At 38.7% G+C, this 24,714-nt stretch overlaps 1 protein-coding gene across 2 annotated transcripts in view; it reads left to right on the top strand.

Moving 5' to 3' along the window:
• The window catches only part of LOC126462038 (organic cation transporter protein-like), a 185,962-nt gene extending 162,687 nt beyond the window's left edge, over nucleotides 1-23,275 (top strand). For both annotated transcript variants that reach the window (XM_050096045.1, XM_050096044.1), the window contains exons 9-12: nucleotides 11,089-11,303; nucleotides 12,949-13,130; nucleotides 20,520-20,656; nucleotides 23,164-23,275. In XM_050096045.1, coding sequence (XP_049952002.1) covers nucleotides 11,089-11,303; nucleotides 12,949-13,130; nucleotides 20,520-20,656; nucleotides 23,164-23,230 — 601 coding nt within the window. In that variant the 3' untranslated portion in view covers nucleotides 23,231-23,275. The remainder of the gene's footprint in view (nucleotides 1-11,088; nucleotides 11,304-12,948; nucleotides 13,131-20,519; nucleotides 20,657-23,163) is intronic.
• The last annotated feature ends 1,439 nt before the right edge of the window (nucleotides 23,276-24,714 follow it).

The following is a 24,714-nucleotide window of genomic DNA, read 5'->3' as shown; positions in this document are numbered from 1 at the left end:
TGAAAGCTGGTGCAGTCTCTTTAAATTTCCTTTCCCCAGGATTTGCTATATCAGAAAGCATCTGTGTATTTTGTACACCTGTAAATTCTTTTTTTATCTGCCACTATTATTATTATTATTATTATTATTATCATCATCATCATCATTATCATTTGTGGCTGCAGTAGTAAAGTACTGTCAGTATTAATTTTATTAGTTCATAGTCAGTATTATTTATTTGAATTGGCACTATAGGCACTCAAATAATTTTAACACTATTAGTTATATTAAAATTGCTATTTCATTGGTAACTATGATGTAAAAAAGGTACTGTATATATGAAACTCTGGTCCAGTATAAGAGAGGGCCTAATCACCCTAAGCAGATCAGATAAAATAAATAAATAAAAATATCTGATGACCATTCTCTTACAATATTCCAGGAGGTACAAGCAAAAATATATTTTGTAAACTGTATCTGAGATGAGATGAATTGGGTGTTTCAAAATATTTCACTAAATGACTGAATGAATGTCGTGAGGTGAACGGATTTGTTTTCAGGCATAAACACACTAAACTGCGTATGAGGAATCATATTTCCCTGTAACTTTTTGCTGGCAATGAGAAGGGTAATCTGTACTGAGTATTAGTAGCAACATTAGACTGTAGCTCTGTGCTTGGCCCAGCATACAGTGTAGAAGTACCAGTGGGCCAGGCAACTTGTTTGCTGAAATAATAGATGAGCTGTCACTCTCTATCAGCTAATTAATTTTGTTTACATCATTTTTTATTGTGGTAACGTCTTTTACCACAGATTCACTCATTCTTTGATCTGCCAGGTGACGGAATCTTTTACATTACCAACTTCCAGTGTTAAGGTTTGGGCTCTTAGTTTGTGCATTCTTTATGTGTGTTTAAGTTGTGTGGAAATAATTTTGCTGGTGCATTTGTCAGTTTCCTCCATGAATGCACAGAGGGCAAACTTGCCTCATGCTTGCTGTTCTTGTTTACAGTGGGAGAATTTATTTTCTGTTGTCTGATCAGGTTTCACTTCTTTTTCTTGCAGCCAGCTGGGTTTTCTTCTTTTGTTGACTGCTGGTAATGACTGAACCGTTCAGTGCCCTTTTTTTTCCACATGCAATTTCATTAAAATGTGTAACTAAGTTCCTTTGTACCATAGGTGATTTGTTCTGAGCATCTGCAGTTTCTTTAATTTACATTATTAATTGTAATTTAGTATGTCTATGCATTTGTAGAACAATATCCTTCACTACTGTCAGGTGTTAAGACTTTTCTTAGCATCGCCAATCTGACTAGTGGGATTCATAACTGATTGCTGATCATGAAAATCAGTCTCCCTTACAAATAGTAATTAGAAAAATTAAATTGTGTAAGTTAATTAATTATCTAGCTACACTAACACACAAATATCTCTTACCCTTCTAAGAAATATTCCCACTGTTGCCAAATACCATGTAATGATGTCCAGCTGTAAAACATTGTAGACTAGATGCACTTTGTCTGTTAAAATCTTGGTGCAAAGGAATGCCACTATTACTTGTGCTATGATTAAACAGCAATGATGAGGTGGGTCTTTCTGAAAGAAGTTCTGCACATAGAAAAATTTTGAAAAATTTAGTACTTATACTCTGTAAAGAAAAGTCACCAGTGATAAAAGAAAGTTTTTTTAAAAATCAACTGAATCTGTCATGTGGAATGTTGGGATTTGTTTCCTTCTGTCCCGGTATCTCTCCATCCCCTTGGTATGGTTCGAATCAAAATTTTATGCATGAAAATGAAAACAATGCATGGATTAGTAGACAATAATCAAGTGCTGTCACAGTTACCAAATGTGGTGTCTATGTAAATAAAAAATGAAAGCAATAAATACAATTTTAATAATAATTACTTAAAAGATATGATTGCTGAAGTAATTATTTGAAGAGATGTTACTGAAATGAATTCTTTAAATATTCTTGGAGCTATATAAATATAACAATTTTGAGTCTTGCCAAAGATTGCTAAAATGGCTCTCTCAATAATAAAATGTGACTTGGTTGAAATGAATATTTGACATTGTTACATGCTGAGAAGTCTTACTCCCATATCATTATTTATAGGCGGAAGCCACATATAAATATGTAGAATTTTCTCCTAAAATTTAAAACAGGAATTGTGAGGGCATTCAGATATGGAGTACCTATAAATGTTTTACATAAAAATATAATGTACCTTATTTTTTAATAGTGTCTCTGGTAGGGTGCGCTATACAATGTACTTATGTCAGTATCTGTGCTCCTGATCTGTATAGCCTTAGTCCAAAATTCACATACAATAAAATAGCCATACAGTGCAATGACAGCATTGTGCAGTTCACTCTGATGCAGAAGGAAGCAGACAGAAAAAGCTGAACATCAGTTAAAATGTGAAGCACAGAATTCCATCAGTGATTGCCTAAAAACTGTCTAACTGTCCTCTATCTCTGAAAATGTGTCTCTGGACATAGATAAAAATTTAATTAATTTTGATGTTGATATTGCACTTCTTAGCAGGCAACAGTGTTTTTAATGTATCTGCTTTTATGAAAGCTGAAGTGGCACAGGTCATTAACAGTTGCTGAAATCTCATATGTAACTGTGTTTGAAACCATTGAACATATTGACATGTTAGATGCATTAAAGACAATGTTTTCTGCTGGCGTAAGCTGGTGCAGCAAAAAGCAGTCAGTATTGGTCCACATTATTCATTTTGTGTCAGTTCAGTCACTCCCATCAGCCACCTTTCTGGGAGTCTTCTTAGAGTATAAGTACGTTTAAATTGTGATAAGGACTTCAGTGTGTATGAGAATAACTTTAATTAAGAAATATTTCTGTTATTTGTGTCAAATCCTTAAGTTAATTTACTGGCTAACAAATCCTTTTCATTACAAGTTCTAAAAAAAGAACTGAAAAAATTAAAAATTTATGCATATCTTAGATAAATATGATAGATCTAGACAGCTATAGTACCAAAATAAAGCACCAAATGCTGAGCTCTCACAATTAACAACTTTTAGTTGATGTTTTTAAATAACAAGTGTGATAGAGTTATTAGATGTTGGTTTGTCCTTCAGTTGTGTCAAGAAATGTGAATGAGAAGTTTGCTGAAGTACATTTGAGTCATATTATAAGGATGAATCGAATATAAATTATCTTTGAATTGAGTGACCACTGAACACACTAACAGTTTCAAGGCTTTTAGGTACGTGAGGAAGGATTTTTGGTTGGAAGTCTGCTCCCAAGATGCCTCGTTCTCTCCGTGTTAAATTAATGCCACAACAAACAAAAAAAGAGGTGCATCATGTAGCTGCAAAATGTGTCACAATAAAATTAATCATGAAAGTGAATGTTAATTGTAACAATATAAGGAAAAGATAGATTGTTACTTACCATAAAGATAACACTTTAAGTTGCAGACAGACACAACAAAAAGACAGTTACACATTATATATGTGTGGTGTCTGTTCTTTGGACATGTCTGAAAGAACAGACATCACATACAGGGTGTTACAAAAAGGTACGGCCAAACTTTCAGGAAACATTCCTCACTCACACATAAAGAAAAGATGTTATGTGGACATATGTCTGGAAATGCTTAATTTCCATGTTAGAGCTCATTTTAGTTTCGTCAGTATGTACTGTACTTCCTCGATTCACCACCAGTTGGCCCAATTGAAGGAAGGTAATGTTGACTTCGGTGCTTGTGTTGACATGTGTCTCATTGCTCTACAGTACTAGCATCAAGCACATCAGTACGTAGCATCAACAGGTTAGTGTTCATCACGAACATGGTTTTGCAGTCAGTGCAATGTTTACAAATGTGGAGTTGGCAGATGCCCATTTGATGTATGGATTAGTACGGGGCAATAGCTGTGGCGTGGTACGTTTGTATCGAGACAGATTTCCAGAACGAAGGTGTCCCGACAGGAAGACGTTCGAAGCAATTGATCGGCGTTTTAGGGAGCGCGGAACATTCCAGCCTATGACTCGCGACTGGGGAAGACCTAGAACGACGAGGACACCTGCAATGGACGAGGCAATTCTTCGTGCAGTTGACGATAACCCTAATGTCAGCGTCAGAGACGTTGCTGCTGTACAAGGTAACGTCGACCACGTCACTGTATGGAGAGTGCTACGGGAGAACCAGTTGTTTCCGTACCATGTACAGCGTGTGCAGGCACTATCAGCAGCTGATTGGCCTCCAAGGGTACATTTCTGCGAATGGTTCATCCAACAATGTGTCAATCCTCATTTAAGTGCCAATGTTCTCTTTACGGATGAGGCTTCATTCCAACGTGATCAAATTGTAAATTTTCACAATCAACATGTGTGGGCTGACGATAATCCGCACGCAATTGTGCAATCACGTCATCAACACAGATTTTCTGTGAACGTTTGGGCAGGCATTGTTGGTGATGTCTTGATTGGGCCCCATGTTCTTCCACCTACGCTCAATGGAGAACGTTATCATGATTTCATACGGGATACTCTACCTGTGCTGCTAGAACATGTGCCTTTACAAGTACGACACAACATGTGGTTCATGCACGATGGAGCTCCTGCACATTTCAGTCGAAGTGTTCGTACGCTTCTCAACAACAGATTCGGTGACCGATGGATTGATAGAGGCGGACCAATTCCATGGCCTCCACGCTCTCCTGACCTCAACCCTCTTGACTTTCATTTATGGGGGCATTTGAAAGCTCTTGTCTACGCAACCCCAGTACCAAATGTAGAGAATCTTCATGCTTGTATTGTGGACGGCTGTGATACAATACACCATTCTCCAGGGCTGCATCAGGGATTCCATGCGACGGAGGGTGGATGCATGTATACTCGCTAACGGAGGACATTTTGAACATTTCCTATAACAAAGTGTTTGAAGTCACGCTGGTACATTCTGTTGCTGTGTGTTTCCATTCCATGATTAATGTGATTTGAAGAGAAGTAATAAAATGAGCTCTAACATGGAAAGTAAGCGTTTCCGGACACATGTCCACATAACATATTTTCTTTCTTTGTGTGTGAGGAATGTTTCCTGAAAATTTTGCTGTACCTTTTTGTAACACCCTGGAGATATAATTAAGATGAGGATGGTCAATGATCTGTTCAGTGCAGGTGCACACCAGGCTTGAACTCTTATGGAAATTGGCTAAATGCTGCGAGTAATGAGCAAGGAAAACTCCTAGGTGCAGAAGTATTAAACCAGAATTTCCCTATAGATCGTGCTAGCCATCTGTGTAGGGCCTGTGAGACCACATCTGCAGCACCATGTGCTTCCCATAATGGCTGACGATGAACGTCAACACACAGTAACCCGAAGTTCCATACATTGGTATCTGTTTCAAACCTGTAAGCATGTTGAGTTTTGTGCCTATGAAGTACGATTTGCGAGCAGCATTGGTTTTCTGTTATCATTTGAAGAACAGTGCTGCAGAATCACATCGAATGCTTGTCGATGCTTCTGGCGATCATTCTCTTTGGAAAACACAGTGTTTCGAGTGGTTAAAAAAATTTTAAGTGGTGATTTTGACATGAGAAATGATGAGCGCGGGAAACCACTGAACACCTTTGAAGACAATGAATTGCAGGCATTATTGGATGAAGATGGTAGTCAAACTCAACAGAAACTCATGGAACAATTGAATGTGATGCAGAAAGCTGTTTCTCTTCAGTTGAAAGCTACGGGAAACATGCAGAAAGTGGGAAAATGGGTTCCGCATGAACTGAATGAAGAACAACAAGCAAATCAAAAGACCACTCACCAGATACAAAAAAAAGTCATTTCTCCATCAAATAGCGACAGGCGATGAAAAATGGATATATTTTGAGAATCCTAAGCATCATAAATCAGGGGTGAATCCAGGAAACCATCAACATCCACTCACGACCAAATCACTTTGGAAAGAAGACAATGCTCTATGTTTGATGGGATCAGAAGAAGCTGCTGAAACTTTAACGCTGATCGCTACCAACAGCAAATGATCGATTTAAATTGAGTATTATATGAAAAATGACTGGAATATGGAAAAAGGCAACACAAAGTCATAGTGCTCCATGATAGAGCCCCATCACACACAACAAAACCGGTCAGGGAAACAATTGAGACGTTGAGTTGGGAAATACCATGGTATGCAGCTTATTCTCCAGACGTGGTTCCATCCAATTATTATCTGTTTGCATCACTGGAACAAGCTCTCACTGAACAATGCTTCAATCCATATGAAAATGACAAAAATGGCTCGCTGCCTGGTTCGCTTCAAAAGAAGAACTGTTGTTTTAGGTGTGGCATTCATAGTGTGCCAGAGAGGTGGGAGAAATGTGTAAATAGCAATGTAGATTATTTTGAATAAAATATTGTTTATCAGTTTCAAACAACAGATGTTTAATTATTGCAACCAAATTCTTGTTTCATACTTCTGCCCCTGGTACATTAGTAACATGTGAATAAGTTGCTAGAGTGGTCTATGCAGTTGCAATGACCACTGTGTCTGGATGATGCAGGAGACCTGGGTTAGAATCTCAGTCCAGTACAAATTTTCTAGTTTTCTCTTTGACATAAATCAAAGCCCACTCATAGCCAACGTCTGTAATTTCTTTGTGACTTACACATTAGCTTTCAGCCAAAATCTTCTTGAGAATAGGAAACACATACACATTCATTCATACAAGAAAGTACATCTCATGCACACATCTGGTTCGAGTTGCCAGAGATGGCAGTCATATGTGTGTGAGGGTGCTTGCGCGTGAGAATGACTCTGTGTGCATTTCATTTTCTGACGAAGTCGTTGGCTGAAAGCTAGTGAGTGAGTGTCTTTTCGTTGCTCCTGTCAACAACTTAACATTTCATATTCTTGGTAAGAAGCAATCTACCTTTTCCTTATATTGTTGATGTTCCGACTTGGAGTATCGATTGTTTGAATGTTAATTTTGACATTTATTTTGCTATTTATTCCCTCATTTTGAGGTAAGAATCTTTCCATTACCCTCAGCAAGGTACTGGTATAATGAAGAAAGAACAAGAGCACGTCAGTTACACCACCCACTGGCATTACAGCACACAACATTAGGACTATCTATGAACTTGATGAAGGCAGTCAACACTAAATTGTACTCATAATCTCCGTCACACTTTAGCTGCGGTGGTGGCAGTCAGTCATTTGGAACGGGTTGGCAATGTGTGGAGAGACAGGTTATAATGTTATGATTTCGAGTGAAGATCAAAAATATGCTGTAATTGAAATTTCTTGTACCTCTCGTACAAAGGACAAATAATAAAATGAAATACTTTTGGTAAAAATCATGATATTTAATGAAACTTAGACCCAGCATAACAGCACTGAAAAAACATGATCAGTGTAGAATAATGAAGGATCAGGTAGAGGGTACTGATGAAAGTCAAGGCATGGTTGTCTAGTGGTTGATTTCCTCCGGAAATGTTTGACCATTAATCCTGCAATCTTCATTATCAACTTCAGGATTCCTGCTGGTCAAAAACATGGAGTGACATGATCAGAAATGTGCTGCTCTCTCATGACATTACTAGGCCAACACTGCAACAATAACACAACAGTTGCTGGCTTCTGTGCAATGGACTATCCTTCAACAACAACTTCTCTGAAAAGCTGGAGGAAGCATCACTCATGTGACTTGACAAAATCCCATATATAAACAATCTGATCACATGAACCACAAGCTCTATGTCTGCACTTTGTTGCAAATATCCTTCCATGGATTCTTGCTGTGTTCTTCAAAGAGGCTTACCAATTGGTAATATTTCCTAGCCCATTATTATTTGACTCCTGTTCTCATTCCAATAGGTCATGTGTAACAACATTACGAGTTTCAAGGTGCAAGTGCTGAGACCTGTTCCATGCACCTATTTACAGAAGTGAAGAAGAGCTGTTTGGCAATAATTAAACTACACATAATTTTATCTGATTGAGATTCTAATTTCAAGTTTTGATACATGAATTAAAAACTGTGAATTTTATACTTTTTTAGCAGTTATAAGTTTTTCTCTCATACTTACTTAAAAAATGTAATCTTAATAGATCAGTTAAAGCTGTTATAATTATTGTGTTGAACAAAACAGTCTAAACCTCTACTTACATCAAACAAATACAGATAAAACATCTACTTACTTTCTTGAAACTGACAGACATTTAGAATTAATGAGTCTTGTAGTCCTGAAAAATAGAAAAAAGAATGCTTTTGGAGTTGGTTGGCACATTACATATTCCTAGTGGCACTGTATTGGGCTGCCAGCATGAGAGGCGGTTAGTTTCTGATTAGCAGCTTCAATATACTAGTAGATACTGATAAGAAATAATTGCCTTCTCTCCTCAAACAACACATAATATTGTCAGTGGGAGAGGAGAGATTAATTATCTAACTGATGCATAATAATCCACAAAGAACTGCACACTGCAGTCATTCTTTCTCATCAGAATTAAATGTGAACATGATTGAATCATGTCAGTAGCTATTATTTTCAATATATATTTCTGAAGTATTTGGTTTTCCACTAGTGGCACCCAGCTCTCTTTCTAGCCGAGGACTGGATGATACCCACTATTCCCTTGATGTTTGGCGCTGGACAGACATATTTTCTGATTCAAATCATTTTCAATGACAAGCAGACTCTGTTGTCATTTATCTGTTACCTGAGGGGAGTTCTGATGAGCATTCTTGTCTCACCGGTAAGTCTATTATCAAATGATGCTGTGGGATTTAGACTCTTTTGTTTTGCCGCATCACTTACTGGGCTATATGTATTTTCTATCAGCAGTCACGTTAAGTCAGATATTTATAATGCCAGCAAACTTTATTTTCTGAAAATAATGACACTTTTTTTGCATGTTGAATATGCTTGTCCAACTGTTTGTTTGGCTCCTTGCAAACATGTCTAAAGAACACTGGGAACCCAGTGTGCTGTTGGAATTCAGATAGTTCATTTTCATGCATTCTTCCATTTTTATTACACTCATTTTAGTAGTAGTTTGGGAAGTTTGTGCCTAGGTTTCTCACTAGATGAGAAAAGGTTTTTCACAGTGTAGTAGAATACACAGTATCTCCACCAAAATTAATAGAGCCTTAATTACAACAAAGTACAAATTGTAAGCTACGGTGTAGTTTAATTATTGTTGAGGTGAACTGTCAGATAGAGGTAAATACACTCCTGGAAATTGAAATAAGAACACGTGAATTCATTGTCCCAGGAAGGGGAAACTTTATTGATACATTCCTGGGGTCAGATACATCACATGATCACACTGACAGAACCACAGGCACATAGACACAGGCAACAGAGCATGCACAATGTCGGCACTAGTACAGTGTATATCCACCTTTCGCAGCAATGCAGGCTGCTATTCTCCCATGGAGACGATCGTAGAGATGCTGGATGTAGTCCTGTGGAACGGCTTGCCATGCCATTTCCACCTGGCGCCTCAGTTGGACCAGCGTTCGTGCTGGACGTGCAGACCGCGTGAGACGACGCTTCATCCAGTCCCAAACATGCTCAATGGGGGACAGATCCGGAGATCTTGCTGGCCAGGGTAGTTGACGTACACCTTCTAGAGCACGTTGGGTGGCACGGGATACATGCGGACGTGCATTGTCAGCAAGTTCCCTTGCCGGTCTAGGAATGGTAGAACGATGGGTTCGATGACGGTTTGGATGTACCGTGCACTATTCAGTGTCCCCTCGACGATCACCAGTGGTGTACGGCCAGTGTAGGAGATCGCTCCCCACACCATGATGCCGGGTGTTGGCCCTGTGTGCCTCGGTCGTATGCAGTCCTGATTGTGGCGCTCACCTGCACGGCGCCAAACACGCATACGACCATCATTGGCACCAAGGCAGAAGCGACTCTCATCGCTGAAGACGACACGTCTCCATTCGTCCCTCCATTCACGCCTGTCGCGACACCACTGGAGGCGGGCTGCACGATGTTGGGGCGTGAGCGGAAGACGGCCTAACGGTGTGCGGGACCGTAGCCCAGCTTCGTGGAGACGGTTGCGAATGGTCCTCGCCGATACCCCAGGAGCAACAGTGTCCCTAATTTGCTGGGAAGTGGCGGTGCGGTCCCCTACGGCACTGCGTAGGATCCTACGGTCTTGGCGTGCATCCGTGCGTCGCTGCGGTCCGGTCCCAGGTCGACGGGCACGTGCACCTTCCGCCGACCACTGGCGACAACATCGATGTACTGTGGAGACCTCACGCCCCACGTGTTGAGCAATTCGGCGGTACGTCCACCGGCCTCCTGCATGCCCACTATACGCCCTCGCTCAAAGTCCGTCAACTGCACATACGGTTCACGTCCACGCTGTCGCGGCATGCTACCAGTGTTAAAGACTGCGATGGAGCTCCGTATGCCACGGCAAACTGGCTGACACTGACGGCGGCGGTGCACAAATGCTGCACAGCTAGCGCCATTCGACGGCCAACACCGCGGTTCCTGGTGTGTCCGCTGTGCCGTGCGTGTGATCATTGCTTGTACAGCCCTCTCGCAGTGTCCGGAGCAAGTATGGTGGGTCTGACACACCGGTGTCAATGTGTTCTTTTTTCCATTTCCAGGAGTGTAACTCTGTGTCCACATTGATTCAATATTTACACAATGCTTCCATCTGTGTTTGCATTCTCAGTTGCTTTAACTTAAGTCACTAAAATTGAATGTGAAGTGCATGAGTTACTCAAACGTATTGTATTTTGAAATGTTAAATATTGGCAACAAGTGGTTCAAATGGCTCTGAGCACTATGGGACTTAACATCTGAGGTCATCAGTCCCCTAGAACTTAGAACTACTTAAACCTAACTAACCTAAGGACATCACACACATCCATGCCCAAGGCAGGATTCGAACCTGCGACCGTAGCAGTCGCGCGGTTCCAGACGGCCACCAAATATTGGCAACACTGACAAACATTTTTACTTGCAGCCAGAAGTTCATGTTACCAATGTGTAGGATTAATGAAGAGAGAATACCAACATAATTACAGTATCTTATTGTTCAAATTCAACTGATGTCTGGTATATATGTTCATGCATACTTTTTTTTTTTTTACAGGTTTGTCATAAGTGGCACGTATTATGGTTTGTCATGGAACACATCAAATCTTGGAGGAAATGATTATCTCAATTTTTTCATAGCAGGAGCAGTAGAATTTCCAGCAAATATTATTTTACTGTGTACCCTGAATAGATGGGGTCGTAAAACATTGATGTGTGGAACAATGCTTCTAGCTGGTGCTGCTCTCCTTTTAACACTTTTTGTGCCTTATAGTATGTATTTTTCTGTATGTTTTTTAACAGAGTAATGTAGAAAAAAGAAAGCTGTTGTGTGCGTGGATTCTTACACATTTTGTTCCTATAATATTTATCATGTTTTCATCACTGGTGTGTGTGTGTGTGTGTGTGTGTGTGTGTGTGTAGGGATTTTCTTGTTACTTCTTTTATGATGGATGAATAAATAAATATGGCTACTTGGACATATAAATAAAAACAGAATGCAAAGTATTTATTTTATACTGTTAAAATCACTTTAAATTGTCACAAATCAACACAATACATCTACACTGCCAAAGCTAATTTAATCATCAGAACACTTATTTCTTTGGTGTCTCGTGGGCTTAGGGTTGAGCTGCAGTGGTCACAGAGTGTTGCACACATGAATGGAAATAAATCCAGAATATTGCTAGTACTCAAACATTTACTGACAGGGTACATACCAGAGTACAATAGTTCCCATGAAGACCAAGGTTACACACACATTTTCTGTATTGCCAGACCTGATGTGCACAGATGTATGGTAAAGCCCAGTTAACCAAACTCAGGTCAACCGAAACATGGGTTATCTGAAACAACAAAAATCGCCAATTGGAAAAAAAAAAAAAAAAATACTGTATTGACAGAAAAAATTTGACACAAGAGACTGCTGGGCTGTGGTTGACAGGGAGAGGTGAACATCTCCCCTTGAGTTACTTACCCACCGACTCACTGGCCTAAACAAACCTACACTACCAACAATAGTACATTTGAGTGATTATTTCTCTTCTGTTGCAAGTTTTTTTGTGCTATGCTGCAAAGTATGAAATACAGTATACTGTATATTAATGTACTGTAATCCTGTAACTGTAATTTTAATCATAATGAAGAACATAAGCATTGCCTACAAAGAGATTTTGGAATTCATTCGATCTTGAAAGCTCTCATAAATACGTAAAGTACAAAATACTGCAGTATGTATTAGATGTTCATGGCTAAAACAAAAAAAATTGTTATCTGAAATGACTTCCCCCCATTTAGTTCAGTAAAATGTGGTTGTATCACAGTCATAAGATAAATACCTTCAGAAAAAGGCATTAAAAATATGTTATGATAAAAAAGGTTGAGATTATGTAATAAATGATGTGTTTCCACCCATTCATTGTGAAACTTGAAATCAGTAATAATAACACGGTTAAGACACTCAAAAAGAAGATTCAAACATTTGGAATGTGGGAGTGAGTTTTAAAATGAAGGAGACAAACAGTTTCATATGAAATCTTCACCATGTTGTACCTTTTTTTCTCGCCGTCGTCTATATGACCCTTCTCTTATATCAGCTTTCACATCCAAATAAAATGAACACATTTTTATGTATTTGGTTGTTAATTCTTTCTAAGTGTATATAAATATAACAACACAAGCTTTGAATATAAATTTTTATGTCTGCTTATGGAAATTAAAATAGAGAACTGCAAAATAAATCATGTGTACTGTGACTGAACAGTCCATGCGTGTACATTCAATCAGCAAATGTGTGGCAAGAAACTGAAGAATCACGTGTGTGCGTGTGTGTGTGTGTGTGTGTGTGTGTGTGTGTGTGTGTGTGTGTGTGTGTATGTGTGTGTGTGTATCCTGACTAACTGCATCTTTTCACTTTTAGATATGACATGGCTGATAATCACATTTGCCATGATTGGAAAGCTTGGTATAACAGCAGCATATGGTACATTGTACATATTCTCAGCAGAACAGTTTCCAACTGTTATTCGTAATGTTGCTCTTGGTGCTAGCTCAACATGTGCTAGAGTGGGAGGCATACTTGCACCATATGTTAATCTTTTGGTAAGTATACTGATAAATTTATCTGCAGTAACCAGTAAGAAAGAACTAAAAAAGTTTATTCTTATAGTTGTTAAGTCAATTTTCAGTATATCGATACATTAATTTTGTTTACAGGACTGTTTTTCAACTGAACTAGTTAAACCGTTCAAACTTAAGTACAGTTAATTCCACAAGAAAGTCTATGCCATTATTTTTATGAAATAAATGACACTATTATAAATACATGTTCACATGAAAATACATATTACTACTAATTGCACAGTTACCTAATAGTTAATCGAATCGCCGTCATTATCGATTATAGCACCTTAGTCCTCATCATCATCATTTAAGACTGATTATGCCTTTCAGCGTTCAGTCTGGAGCATAGCCCCCTTATAACATTCCTCCATGATCCCCTATTCAGTGCTAACATTGGTGCCTCTTCTGATGTTAAACCTATTACTTCAAAATCATTCTTAACCGAATCCAGGTACCTTCTCCTTGGTCTGCCCCGACTCCTCCTACCCTCTACTGCTGAACCCATGAGTCTCTTGGGTAACCTTGCTTCTTCCATGTGTGTAACATGACCCCACCATCTAAGCCTGTTCGCCCTGACTGCTACATCTATAGAGTTCATTCCCAGTTTTTCTTTGATTTCCTCATTGTGGACACCCTCCTGCCATTGTTCCTATCTACTAGTACCTGCAATCATCCTAGCTACTTTCATATCCGTAACCTCAACCTTGTTGATAAGGTAACCTGAATCCACCCAACTTTCGCTCCCTTACAACAAAGTTGGTCGGAAGATTGAACGGTGCACAGATAACTTAGTCTTGGTACTGACTTCCTTCTTGCAGAAGAGAGTAGATCGTAGCTGAGCGCTCACTGCATTAGCTTTGCTACACCTCGCTTCCAGTTCTTTCACTATGTTGCCATCCTGTGAGAATATGCATCCTAAGTACTTGAAACCGTCCACCTGTTCTAACTTTGTTCCTCCTATTTGGCACTCAATCCGTTTATATTTCTTTCCCACTGACATTACTTTCGTTTTGGAGATGCTAATCTTCATACCATAGTCCTTACATTTCTGATCTAGCTCTGAAATATTACTTTGCAAACTTTCAATCGAATCTGCCATCACAACTAAGTCCTCCGCATATGCAAGACTGCTTATTTTGTGTTCACATATCTTAATCTCACCCAGCCAGTCTATTGTTTTCAACATATGATCCATAAATAATATGAACAATAGTGGAGACAGGTTGCAGCCTTGTCTTACCCCTGAAACTACACTGAACCATGAACTCAATTTACCGTCAACTCTAACTGCTGCCTGACTATCCATGTAAAGACCTTTAATTGCTTGCAAAAGTTTGCCTCCTATTCCATAATCTTGTAGAACAGACAATAACTTCCTCCTAGGAACCCGGTCATATGCCTTTTCTAGATCTATAAAGCATAGATACAATTCCCTGTTCCACTCATAACACTTCTCCATTATTTGCCGTAAGCTAAAGATCTGGTCCTGACAACCTCTAAGAGGCCTAAACCCACACTGATTTTCATCCAATTGGTCCTCAACTAATACTCGCACTTTCCTTTCAACAATACCTGAGAAGATTTTACCCACAACGCTGATTAAAGAGATACCTCTATAGTTGTTACAATCTTTTCTGTTTCCATGTTTAAAGATTGGTGTGATTACTGCTTTTGTCCAGTCTGATGGAACCTGTCCCGATTCCCAGGCCATTTCAATTATCCTGTGTGGCCATTTAAGACCTGACATTCCACTGTATTTGATGAGTTCCGACTTAATTTCATCCACCCCAGCTGCTTTATTGCACTGCAATCTATTGACCATTTTCTCCACTTCCTCAAATGTGATCCTATTTCCATCATCATTCCTATCCCATTCTACTTCGAAATCTGAAACATTGCTGATCATATTTTCACCTACATTGAGCAACTCTTCAAAATATTCCCTCCATCTGCCCAAGGCATTCACAGGATTCACCAGCAGTTTTCCTGACCTGTCCAAAATACTTGTCATTTCCTTCTTACCTCCCTTTCAAAGACTGCTAATTACACTCCAGAATGGTTTTCCAGCAGCTTGACCCATAGTCTCCAACCTGTTTCCAAAATCTTCCCAAGATTTCTTCTTGGATGCTGCAATTATCTGTTTGGCTTTGTTTCTTTCTTCAACATAACTTTCTCTCTACCTGAGTTCTAGTATGTAGCCATTTTTGATACGCCTTCTTTTTCCTTTTACAGGCGGCCTTGACTGTGTCATTCCACCAAGCTGTTTGCTTCATCCTACTTTTACACACTACCGTTCCAAGACATTCTTTAGCCACTTCTAGTACTGTGTCCCTGTACCTTGTCCATTCCTTTTCCAATGACTGTAATTGACTACATTCAACTAACTGGTACCTTTCTGAGATCGCTGTTATGTACTTGTGCCTGATTTACTTATCCTGAAGTTTCTCCACTCTTATCCTCCTACATATGGACCTGACCTCCTGCACTTTCGGCCTCACAATCCCAATTTCACTGCAGATTAAATAAATCAGTGTCATCAAAGAATCCCCTCAATACACATGTATCCCTCATAGCCTTCCTGAATTCCTGATCTGTTATTATATAGTCACTGACAGATCTGGTTCCCCTGCCTTCCCAAATATACCGGTGAATGTTCTTATGTTTAAAAAAGGAGTTTGTGATTACTAAGCCCATACTGGCACAGAAATCCAAGAGTTGTTTCCCGTTCCTGGTGGCCTCCATATCCTCTCCAAATTTACCCATAACCTTTTCATACCCTTCTGTTCGATTTCCAATCCTGGCATTAAAATCACCCATGAGCAGAACACTGTCCTTGTCCTTTACTCTAACAACTACATCACTGAGTGCCTCATAAAAACTATCCATCTTATCTTGATCTGTCCCTTCACAATGCGAATATACTGACACAATCCTAATTTTCTTGCTAGACACTGTCAAATCTATCCACATCAGTCGTTCGTTTACATACCTTACTGCAACTACGCTGGGTTTCATTTCTTTCCTGATGTAAAGCCCTACACCCCATTGTGCTATTCCTGCTTTGACTCCTGACAGGTAGACCTTGTATTCCCCAACTTCCTCTTCTTTCTCACTAAAATGTCACTAACAGCTAAAACGTCCAGCCCCATCTTACTTGCAGCCTCTGCCAGCTCTACCTTCTTCCCAGAGTAGCCCCCATTGATATTAATGGCTCCCCATCTCATTACCATTTGTTTGCCAAGTCGTATCTTAGGAGTCCCTGGTTTGTCAGTTAGAGGTGGGACTCCATCACCTCCAAAGGTCCGAGGCATTTTGCTCTGATTGTTGCCAGCATCATATTTAAAGTACCAGGGAAGCAGGTTGCTAGCCTTGCTTGCCCCGAGTCCCATTGAGTTTTACCCCTAACGGTTGAGGGACTAACCGGTGGATTTGGTGGTCTTTGCCGTATGAGCACAAAGGTGACCATGACTCAGAATATGTCCGAGATGCCCAGCCTTATTCCAAAGTAGCTGGTATCGCGACTGTCGGGACCACTTACTTGGCCACTCATACGTTGCCCATGGTTCATGAGCTAGGACATGACTACAGGAACCCACACCTTAGTCCGCTGTCCAGTAAATCACCCATGTTTCCAACCTCTAAATATCATTTGACCCACTTCACAATGAATGTCTCTGACTCTCTAAGAATTTTAGCAGCAGCTCCATATGAAAGCTTTGGTCCCTTTGGATGATTCACAAGGAAAACTGTCTCGTGATGCTTCAGGTATTTTGCACTCATTTTAAATTGCAATTAAGAAAACAAAACATTAAGCTCTCATACTGATTATCTGTACACTGTGTAAAAGTGCATTGATTACAAATTCGAGACCATTACCAGAGATGACGCTGCGGACGTTACATTTAAAATTATGGCGTGCACTTTCTTGTGGAACTGACTGCATATTTTTACACTTGTCCAGCATACAGTAAGTAAAGTTATGATGGCATAGTTTTAGTTCTATAGATATAAACCCAGCCTGCCTGGGATTTATTCTTATGTCTTTTTGTCGTATATTTTATAGTCAGTAAAAAGGGCCAGTAATGAAAATGCTCTGTGCACCTTGATACATCCTGAAAAATCTTTATCTGTTATTGCCACCTGCATGTGCTGATTACATAGCAACATTTCCTGTGTTGATTTTCTGATATAGTTAAGCATTTACATCTGTTTTTTGTTGTCCATTTCTGAGCACTATTTTTGATGGTCATGGCTGTTTCATCCACCTTTAGTGGAGATCGGTTTCTGGGTCATTTAGTTACTGTGTAGTAGCCCCTGTCTTGGTTTATGCAAATTTCAGAGCCCTGCTGGCCTGTACAGAATCACGCAATTGCTTTATGTTTCAGAGAAATACAACCTTTTCATTTACTTTGTCGGAATACAAAAGACTCACAGTACAGCTGTTTATTTGTTTGTTTGTCCAAGAAGACACTGTGCAGGATGCTACACCAAAAGTGTTAAACCATTTATATGGATATAAGATTTTAATAAAATCTATTTGTTTATGTTACCATCCAAGTAAATCCTCTCAGAGTGTGGAATACACTGAGAACTTACGTACTTAACTTCACGAGAAATTCTTGCTCCTGCTAAACATGAAGAGTAAGCACCAGAGAAAAGTTTTGTTATTTTCACGTTGTAAAAGATATTCATCAGTACTATACTACAAAAATATTCAAGTCACTAAGAAAATGTATCCACACCCCACTAATAAAAAGTAAAGCAGTCATCAACACAAAGACTAATTTTAACAGATATTCTTTTTCTTTCTCTGCATCTTATTGTAGGTGAAATGCTCTTGCCTTCTTCTTGAAGTATTAAGATGTATTTCGCCATGTATGGTGCAAACTTTCTGATTGACAAGGAATTTATGCCATGGTAAAAATTATGTTTTTAGACATGCAGAGCTTAGCAAAGGTGAAACTGATATTAAGTAGCAAAAAAAGAACTCTTCTTGCTATGTTTTTGTACTAATTTTTGCTGTGAAAATAGAGGCACAATGAAAAAATATGCTAGATATTATTAGCTGTCGTAATATTACCTATTAGCTGTCAGCACTCTCATCTCACCATTCTGTACCAGTCTATTCATGTACCATCTAGAGGAATCCTTCCTAATCACCCAGAATCCAAACTCCTCATCTGGTTCAAATTCACTGAAAACATCTTCATGATACGGACAGAGAGTGAGGATGTGCTTTCCACAGTCTGCCAGAACCTCAACACCTACTCCCCCATTTACTGTCCATTTAACTAAATATGTAGGGATTAGAATAATCAACAACTTAAATGGGAATGATGATGTCGATAATGTTGTGGGGAAGTTGAACCAAAGACAGTGTTTTATTGGTGGAACACTAACAAGATACGACTAGTTCACTAATGAGACTGTCTACAATACGCTTGTCTTTCCTCTGCTGGAGTATTGCTATGCAGTATAGGATCCTTATCAGACAGGATTAACACAGGACATCAAAAGAGTTCAAAGAAAGGAAACTCATTTGGTACTATAATGAAATAGGGGAGAGAGCATCACAGATATACTACACTTGGTTGGCAATCATTATAACAAAAGTGTTTTTTCATTGCAATGAGATTTTTCCACAAAATTTCAATCATCAACTTTCTCCTCTGAATGTGAAAATATTCTGTTGATACCCACCTACATAAGGAGAAATGATCATCATAATAAAGTAAGAGAAACCAGAACTTGCATGGGAGATTTAAGTGTTAGCTTTTCCTATGTGCTGTTTGAGAGGAACAGTAGAGTAGTTGTGACGAAGTCATTTTATGAACTCCATGCCAAGCACTTCAGTGTGAATTGCAGAGTAGTCATCTAGTCGTAGCTGCTTCAGCTGGCCCTTCTTAACCCAACTTCCTTGATGTTGACCACTATCTCAAGGATGGCTACACCAGTATATCCATCCCCATGAAAGCTACAAACCATCAACAGAACCTCCTTTTCGACAGCTCCCATTCATTTCACACCAAAAACGCTCTTTCAAACAGCCTAGCCACCCTTGCTCATTGTATCTAGTGATGAGCAGTCACTCTCCAATGATGCCAAGGGTCTCACTGAGGCCTTCACAGACTGAAGTTAACCCCCCTACCATGTCCAGAAAAAGGTCTGTCATGACTTGTCTTCCTGGTCACTTGCCATTCCCAACATATTGTTCAGATGTTCTCTGCTGGGGCTTTCAGCTATCTCTTGTCATGCTCTGAAATAAGAAATATCCTCTCCTCTATCCTAACCACCCCTCCTGCAGTGGTATTCCGCTGCCTACCCAACCTACACAATATCCTTGTCCATCCCTATTCCACCCAACCCTTTGCCCCATGGCTCATATCCCTGTGACAGACCTAGATGCAAGTCCTGTCATATATATTGTTCCACTATAACTGGTGCCAATCCTGTCACAGCCATCCCCTACGCCATCAGAGGCAGAGCCACCTGTGAAAGAAGCCAAGCAAGCTACCAACCAAGCTGCAACCACTGTGCCTCGTTCTAAGTTGTCATGACCTGTGTGTCCTTATCAATGGCCACTGCCAGACTGTGGTCAAGAGATAGCTGGAACACTCAGTTGCTTAACATGCCACCCAACTCAATATGCTTGACTTTAACAACTGTTTCACAGCATGTGCCATGTGGATTCTACCAATCAACACTAGTTCTTTTGAACTACACAGATGGTAACTCTCTCTGCAACATATGTTTCATTCCTGTAAGCCCGTGACTTTGACCATTGCTAGTGCCTGTGCTCCACCTACCTAACGTCTTCCCTACATCCCTACACACATGCCTTTCATCCTGGCAGTGCACCTACATAATTATTTTCCATTCTTGATTTATCTCTTCTTCCTTTTGCCCCCATACTACCAGCACAGCCTCCCAATGCTGCATCTAGCAACCTGCTGTCTTGTCCTCACCACATCCTTGCATGCTCACACGGGCAGCACTAGGATTCTTCTACCCCTACCCTGCTATCTCACATCCTCCCCACCCCAGGCCTCCTGTGTATCTCTAGTGCCAACACCAGCAAAGGTCACTGCTCACCTTGGATGCAGTTGCCATTGGGCCTTAGTGCCTGGAGATGATAGTGACTGTGTGTTTGTGTGTGTGTTTTGTTTTGTCCGTTTGTAATAAAGGACTTCATCCAATAGCTAATAATATCTTGCAGAGTTGGCCCCGCCCACTGTGCCTGTCTGCCATTCAGTGCTTCCTCTATGTGGCAAGTAGCAATCTGTCTTTTTCATAATATTGTTATTCCATTCCCATTGTTTGATTTTGTACTGTACAAAAATACACATGATAAATTCCACTTTTTTTCAGGCTGAATACTGGCAGCCACTACCTTTGCTGATATTTGGTGCTCTATCTTTGGCAGCAGGAGTTACTGCACTTTTACTTCCAGAAACAATGAATCAGAAATTACCAGACACTATAGCAGAAGGAGAAAATTTTGGAAAGTAAGAATAATTGATCCAATTTTAATGCACCTATAAGTGATTGATGTGCAAAATTTGTGAATTTCTTTACATATTACAGTCCTTTTATTTTGCCTGAATGTTACTCCTGTAACCATTTCTGTCGTAAATTGAGGCACTCTACAAACCACATGCTGAGGTACACTTTCAACAGTTCTTCCCAGCCAGTGTGATCTTGGCCTACTTTGTATATATTCAGATGTTCTTCTAAGAGTTCAAGAACCATTTCGATATCACATAACCTTTTTGTATGTTTCTTTTGATGTCTTCATTGAACTAGTATAAAAATGTGTGTTTCCAAACACTTATCAGAAATCGAAAGAAATGCATTTTTTTCTATTTAACAAAATCTTGAAGCTGTCTGTATTCCTTGTCAGTAATGCTGCTGTGGTAACCAGATGGCTGCACTCCCCCACCCATGCACACAATGCTCTCCATAATAACAGATAATGACATGCAGGGGTGTCATTCTCTTAATTGCAAGTGCTAAGCAATAAAATTCACATTTCATTATATTTTTTAAGTGATTTACAGTTCATGTTGACAGCTGTAATTCGTGGATTTTAACTGAGGTTAACTCTGAGTTACAAAAAAGTCAGAGCAGATTTGTACATGATGAATCTGACCATTCCCTTGTCAGTAACAGGTCATATGTCACGTGCCCATTTTTTTTGAAGCCTTGTTTTTCAACCATTGAGAGGTCTTTGTGAATTCATTTATTGTCTAAGTCTCAGAGCTCTAGGTCAACACATATAAACTGTTATCTACATTTATTTACTTCTTTAATCTGAAGGCCATTGAATGTTCCCAAAAAACTTGCCACCCTTGTTTGATATGACATAAAATTTCATGTCTTACATTACGCTTAATACTTATGAGCTAGTAAAGATGGGTACACTCATTGACTTTTTCTAGAATTATATTGTCAATGCAAATATTTCCTGCTCTCCCCCATGTGCTGGACATAATTTTAGTTTCAGATACTTCCACATAGAATAACATGGTAATGTGGCTGACTAAAACATCATAAACAACAATAAAAGTAAAGCTTTTAGATTTTCTGCCGTGTTTCTTCCTTTTTTTGTGGCAAAGGAGAAAATGCGAGACTTGAGATTTTTCATTACTTTAATTTGCCATCATTTATACTGTCATGTTGCATCAAATTACACTTATTTAGAAGGCTTTCGATGCTTCACCATGAGCTTTATGTGCCTGAAACATGATTTCTTAAAATGTTTTGGAGGCTAATATTGTGTTTGGTTTTCTGGAAGAAACTTTTAACAGTCATTTAAATGGTTTTTTATGCATAAATTCTTATTTTAGGTCTATGTTATATTTGAGAAATGATATTTTGTTATTTTGTAAAGATCATTTTTGTGATAATCATTTATTGCATTCATAAAAATTAGTTTACGGTAATTATTCATTACCTTTTTCCTCATTTGACTGCTTTCCATTTGTTGTGTTCATGAAATTGATATGTTTTGTACTTTTTACCATATTCTATGTATTCTGAATTAGTCCATGTTGTAGCTTTCACAAATAGGTTTTTAACTATCAAACAGGAATCTTCATTAGTAATATGAGAACAATGACAGAGTTCCTTTTTACATAAAAGATTATACAGCCATAAATAACAAATTTGTAAAATACTGGTACATTTCAAAAATTGTAATGAAGAATTAAGTGGTTATAAGCAATATTTGTGTCAATCTATAAAATACTTCTGTCAATAAGTCATTTATTGCAGGTGGTCAAAAAACATTATAAATTTACTCATATATAGTTCTGCATTTTGAAACACTACTGTGATCTGTATCAGCTAGTAAAAGTACACTTTCATCATTTTGTAAACCAGCTTAAATAATTATAATAGAGGGAAACATTCCACGTGGGAAAAATATATCTAAAAACACAGATGATGTGACTTACCGAACGAAAGTGCTGGCAGGTCGATGACTCCTTACCCTCTCCCTTAAAACCCACATCCTTTCGTCTTTCCCTCTCCTTCCCTCTTTCCTGATGAGGCAACAGTTTGTTGCGAAAGCTTGAATTTCGTGTGTATGTTTGTGTTTGTTTGTGTGTCTATCGACCTGCCAGCATTTTCGTTCGGTAAGTCACATCATCTGTGTTTTTAGCTTAAATAATTAGTAACAAGAATGTAGTAATGCATCAGTATCACAGAGAGAGGCACTTATATGAGTGAAATGTGAAGAATAGTTGAATTAAAAAAAAAAACCTATGTGAGGCTGTAATATTTCCTAAAAAATTGTTATAGTTAACTAAATACAACTTCTTCCTTTCATTACTTTGCATATCAGCCATTCCATCATTTGTTACATCTTCAGCAGGGATTTAACAGTTTCACTGTATACTGGTACATTTCTTGTAGTTGTGTTACCTTTTTATTTGTTTTACTGTTTTCTTCACTTTCTTTTTTTATGTGAATGAATTTATGGATACATCTTTTTATTCTTCTTCTCCCCTAGGGTAACTGATGATAAACAAGACATTAATGGTGATGTCCTTTTGGAGACCAAGGACACCGAGAAATGAAAGACATGAAAATTTGTGAATTATATGCACTGATGGACATTGTATTTACATTGTTTGGATATCTCATGCCATGATTTTTTATGAGCAGTTTTGAATTATATGTTAGCCATAACTTTTAGTACAAGATTTTTACATAATGCATATAATGATCTCTGGCACTATTTTGTGAAATGAGAATATTTTCAAGAAGCACAAACTGATCAATAAACCAACTTTTTATATCATCGGGCATTGCATTATTGATATTTCACAACCATATGGATTTTATTAGACCTTCGAGATATTCCAACCTCTTCATTTTCAGAGTGATAACAGCTTGTTCTCTCATGCTTGCAATTAAGTGAAACATCTGTGTGGAAAAATATTTAATGATTGTGAGAACATATGGAAATAATTGTGTAATTAAGTAATGACCTTTATTACAATGCAGACACTCTACAGCCAAAAATATCATAAATTGTATGTTTATATTGCTCTTATCATTTGCTAAGACCTACATATTTGTGATCCATTTGTTTGGTGTTTCTGCTAGCCTAAAAGTGAAAAGAGACTGTTTAAAGTTATTCTTAATCATTAGTTGCTTTACACCCTCCTGTAGGTATGTAAATGATAAAAGTAATTTGCACTTTACAGTTAGGTTACCAGGGTATTACTCTGCATAGTATTGATTTTTCTGGGCATCACAGAAGAACTGAAATTTAAACATAAAATGTGCATTGTGAATTTATTAAGAAAATTAATGAAATGTATGTTAAATGTGGATGTTGCTATAGTTTAGTCAGCCTGGGAGTGGTGTTTCAATGTTTTGAGTTACTAGTCCACTGCATCAGTTGTAGGTGGGATGAATGCAGTGACACATTGAGGCTCTCCCAAGAAACCTCTGACAATGTTGAAGAGACAATAGAATCACTGTTGGGCATTGGAGAACAAAATATCGAGCACCTTAAACTCCAACAACAGAAAAATAATTGTTAAAGTGGGAGAATACTTGTGCGGAATCAGAATTCACAAAATGTGCATTAAAAGCAATGGAATGAGTAAAAGTTGAGGTACTGAGCAGGTTTGAGTCATCAGAGCTTCAGCTGTCACAGCATATTAAATACATTCAAAGTTCAGCATGTCACGACATTTTTCACTAATCACTGGTATCAGTTCATGCCAGTGGGTCTTCACAGATTTCAACTTGTTTTACTCCATTTCAGTCAATTTATTTCAGCAGGAAACTGAAATAGATGACAAGCAATGTGAAATTCTTTGGCACAAAGGGGATCGGATATCACGATTTTGTTCTATCAGGTACCACAGTTAAACAACATTATAATCTTCCACTGCTAACACTATTGTGTGAATCACAGCACAAAAAAGGAAACTGCCTGCATTGAGATGCTCATATGTTTGTCTCTACCACCATAACAATAATTTTAGTCACATAGGGTTGAGATTACGTTTGCAAGCAAAATCAGAATTATAGTGTTATACTTATG

This window comes from Schistocerca serialis, chromosome 1 (genome assembly GCF_023864345.2).
Source record: "Schistocerca serialis cubense isolate TAMUIC-IGC-003099 chromosome 1, iqSchSeri2.2, whole genome shotgun sequence".
NCBI lineage: Eukaryota > Metazoa > Arthropoda > Insecta > Orthoptera > Acrididae > Schistocerca > Schistocerca serialis.
This window is presented reverse-complemented; position numbering and strand designations above follow the sequence as displayed.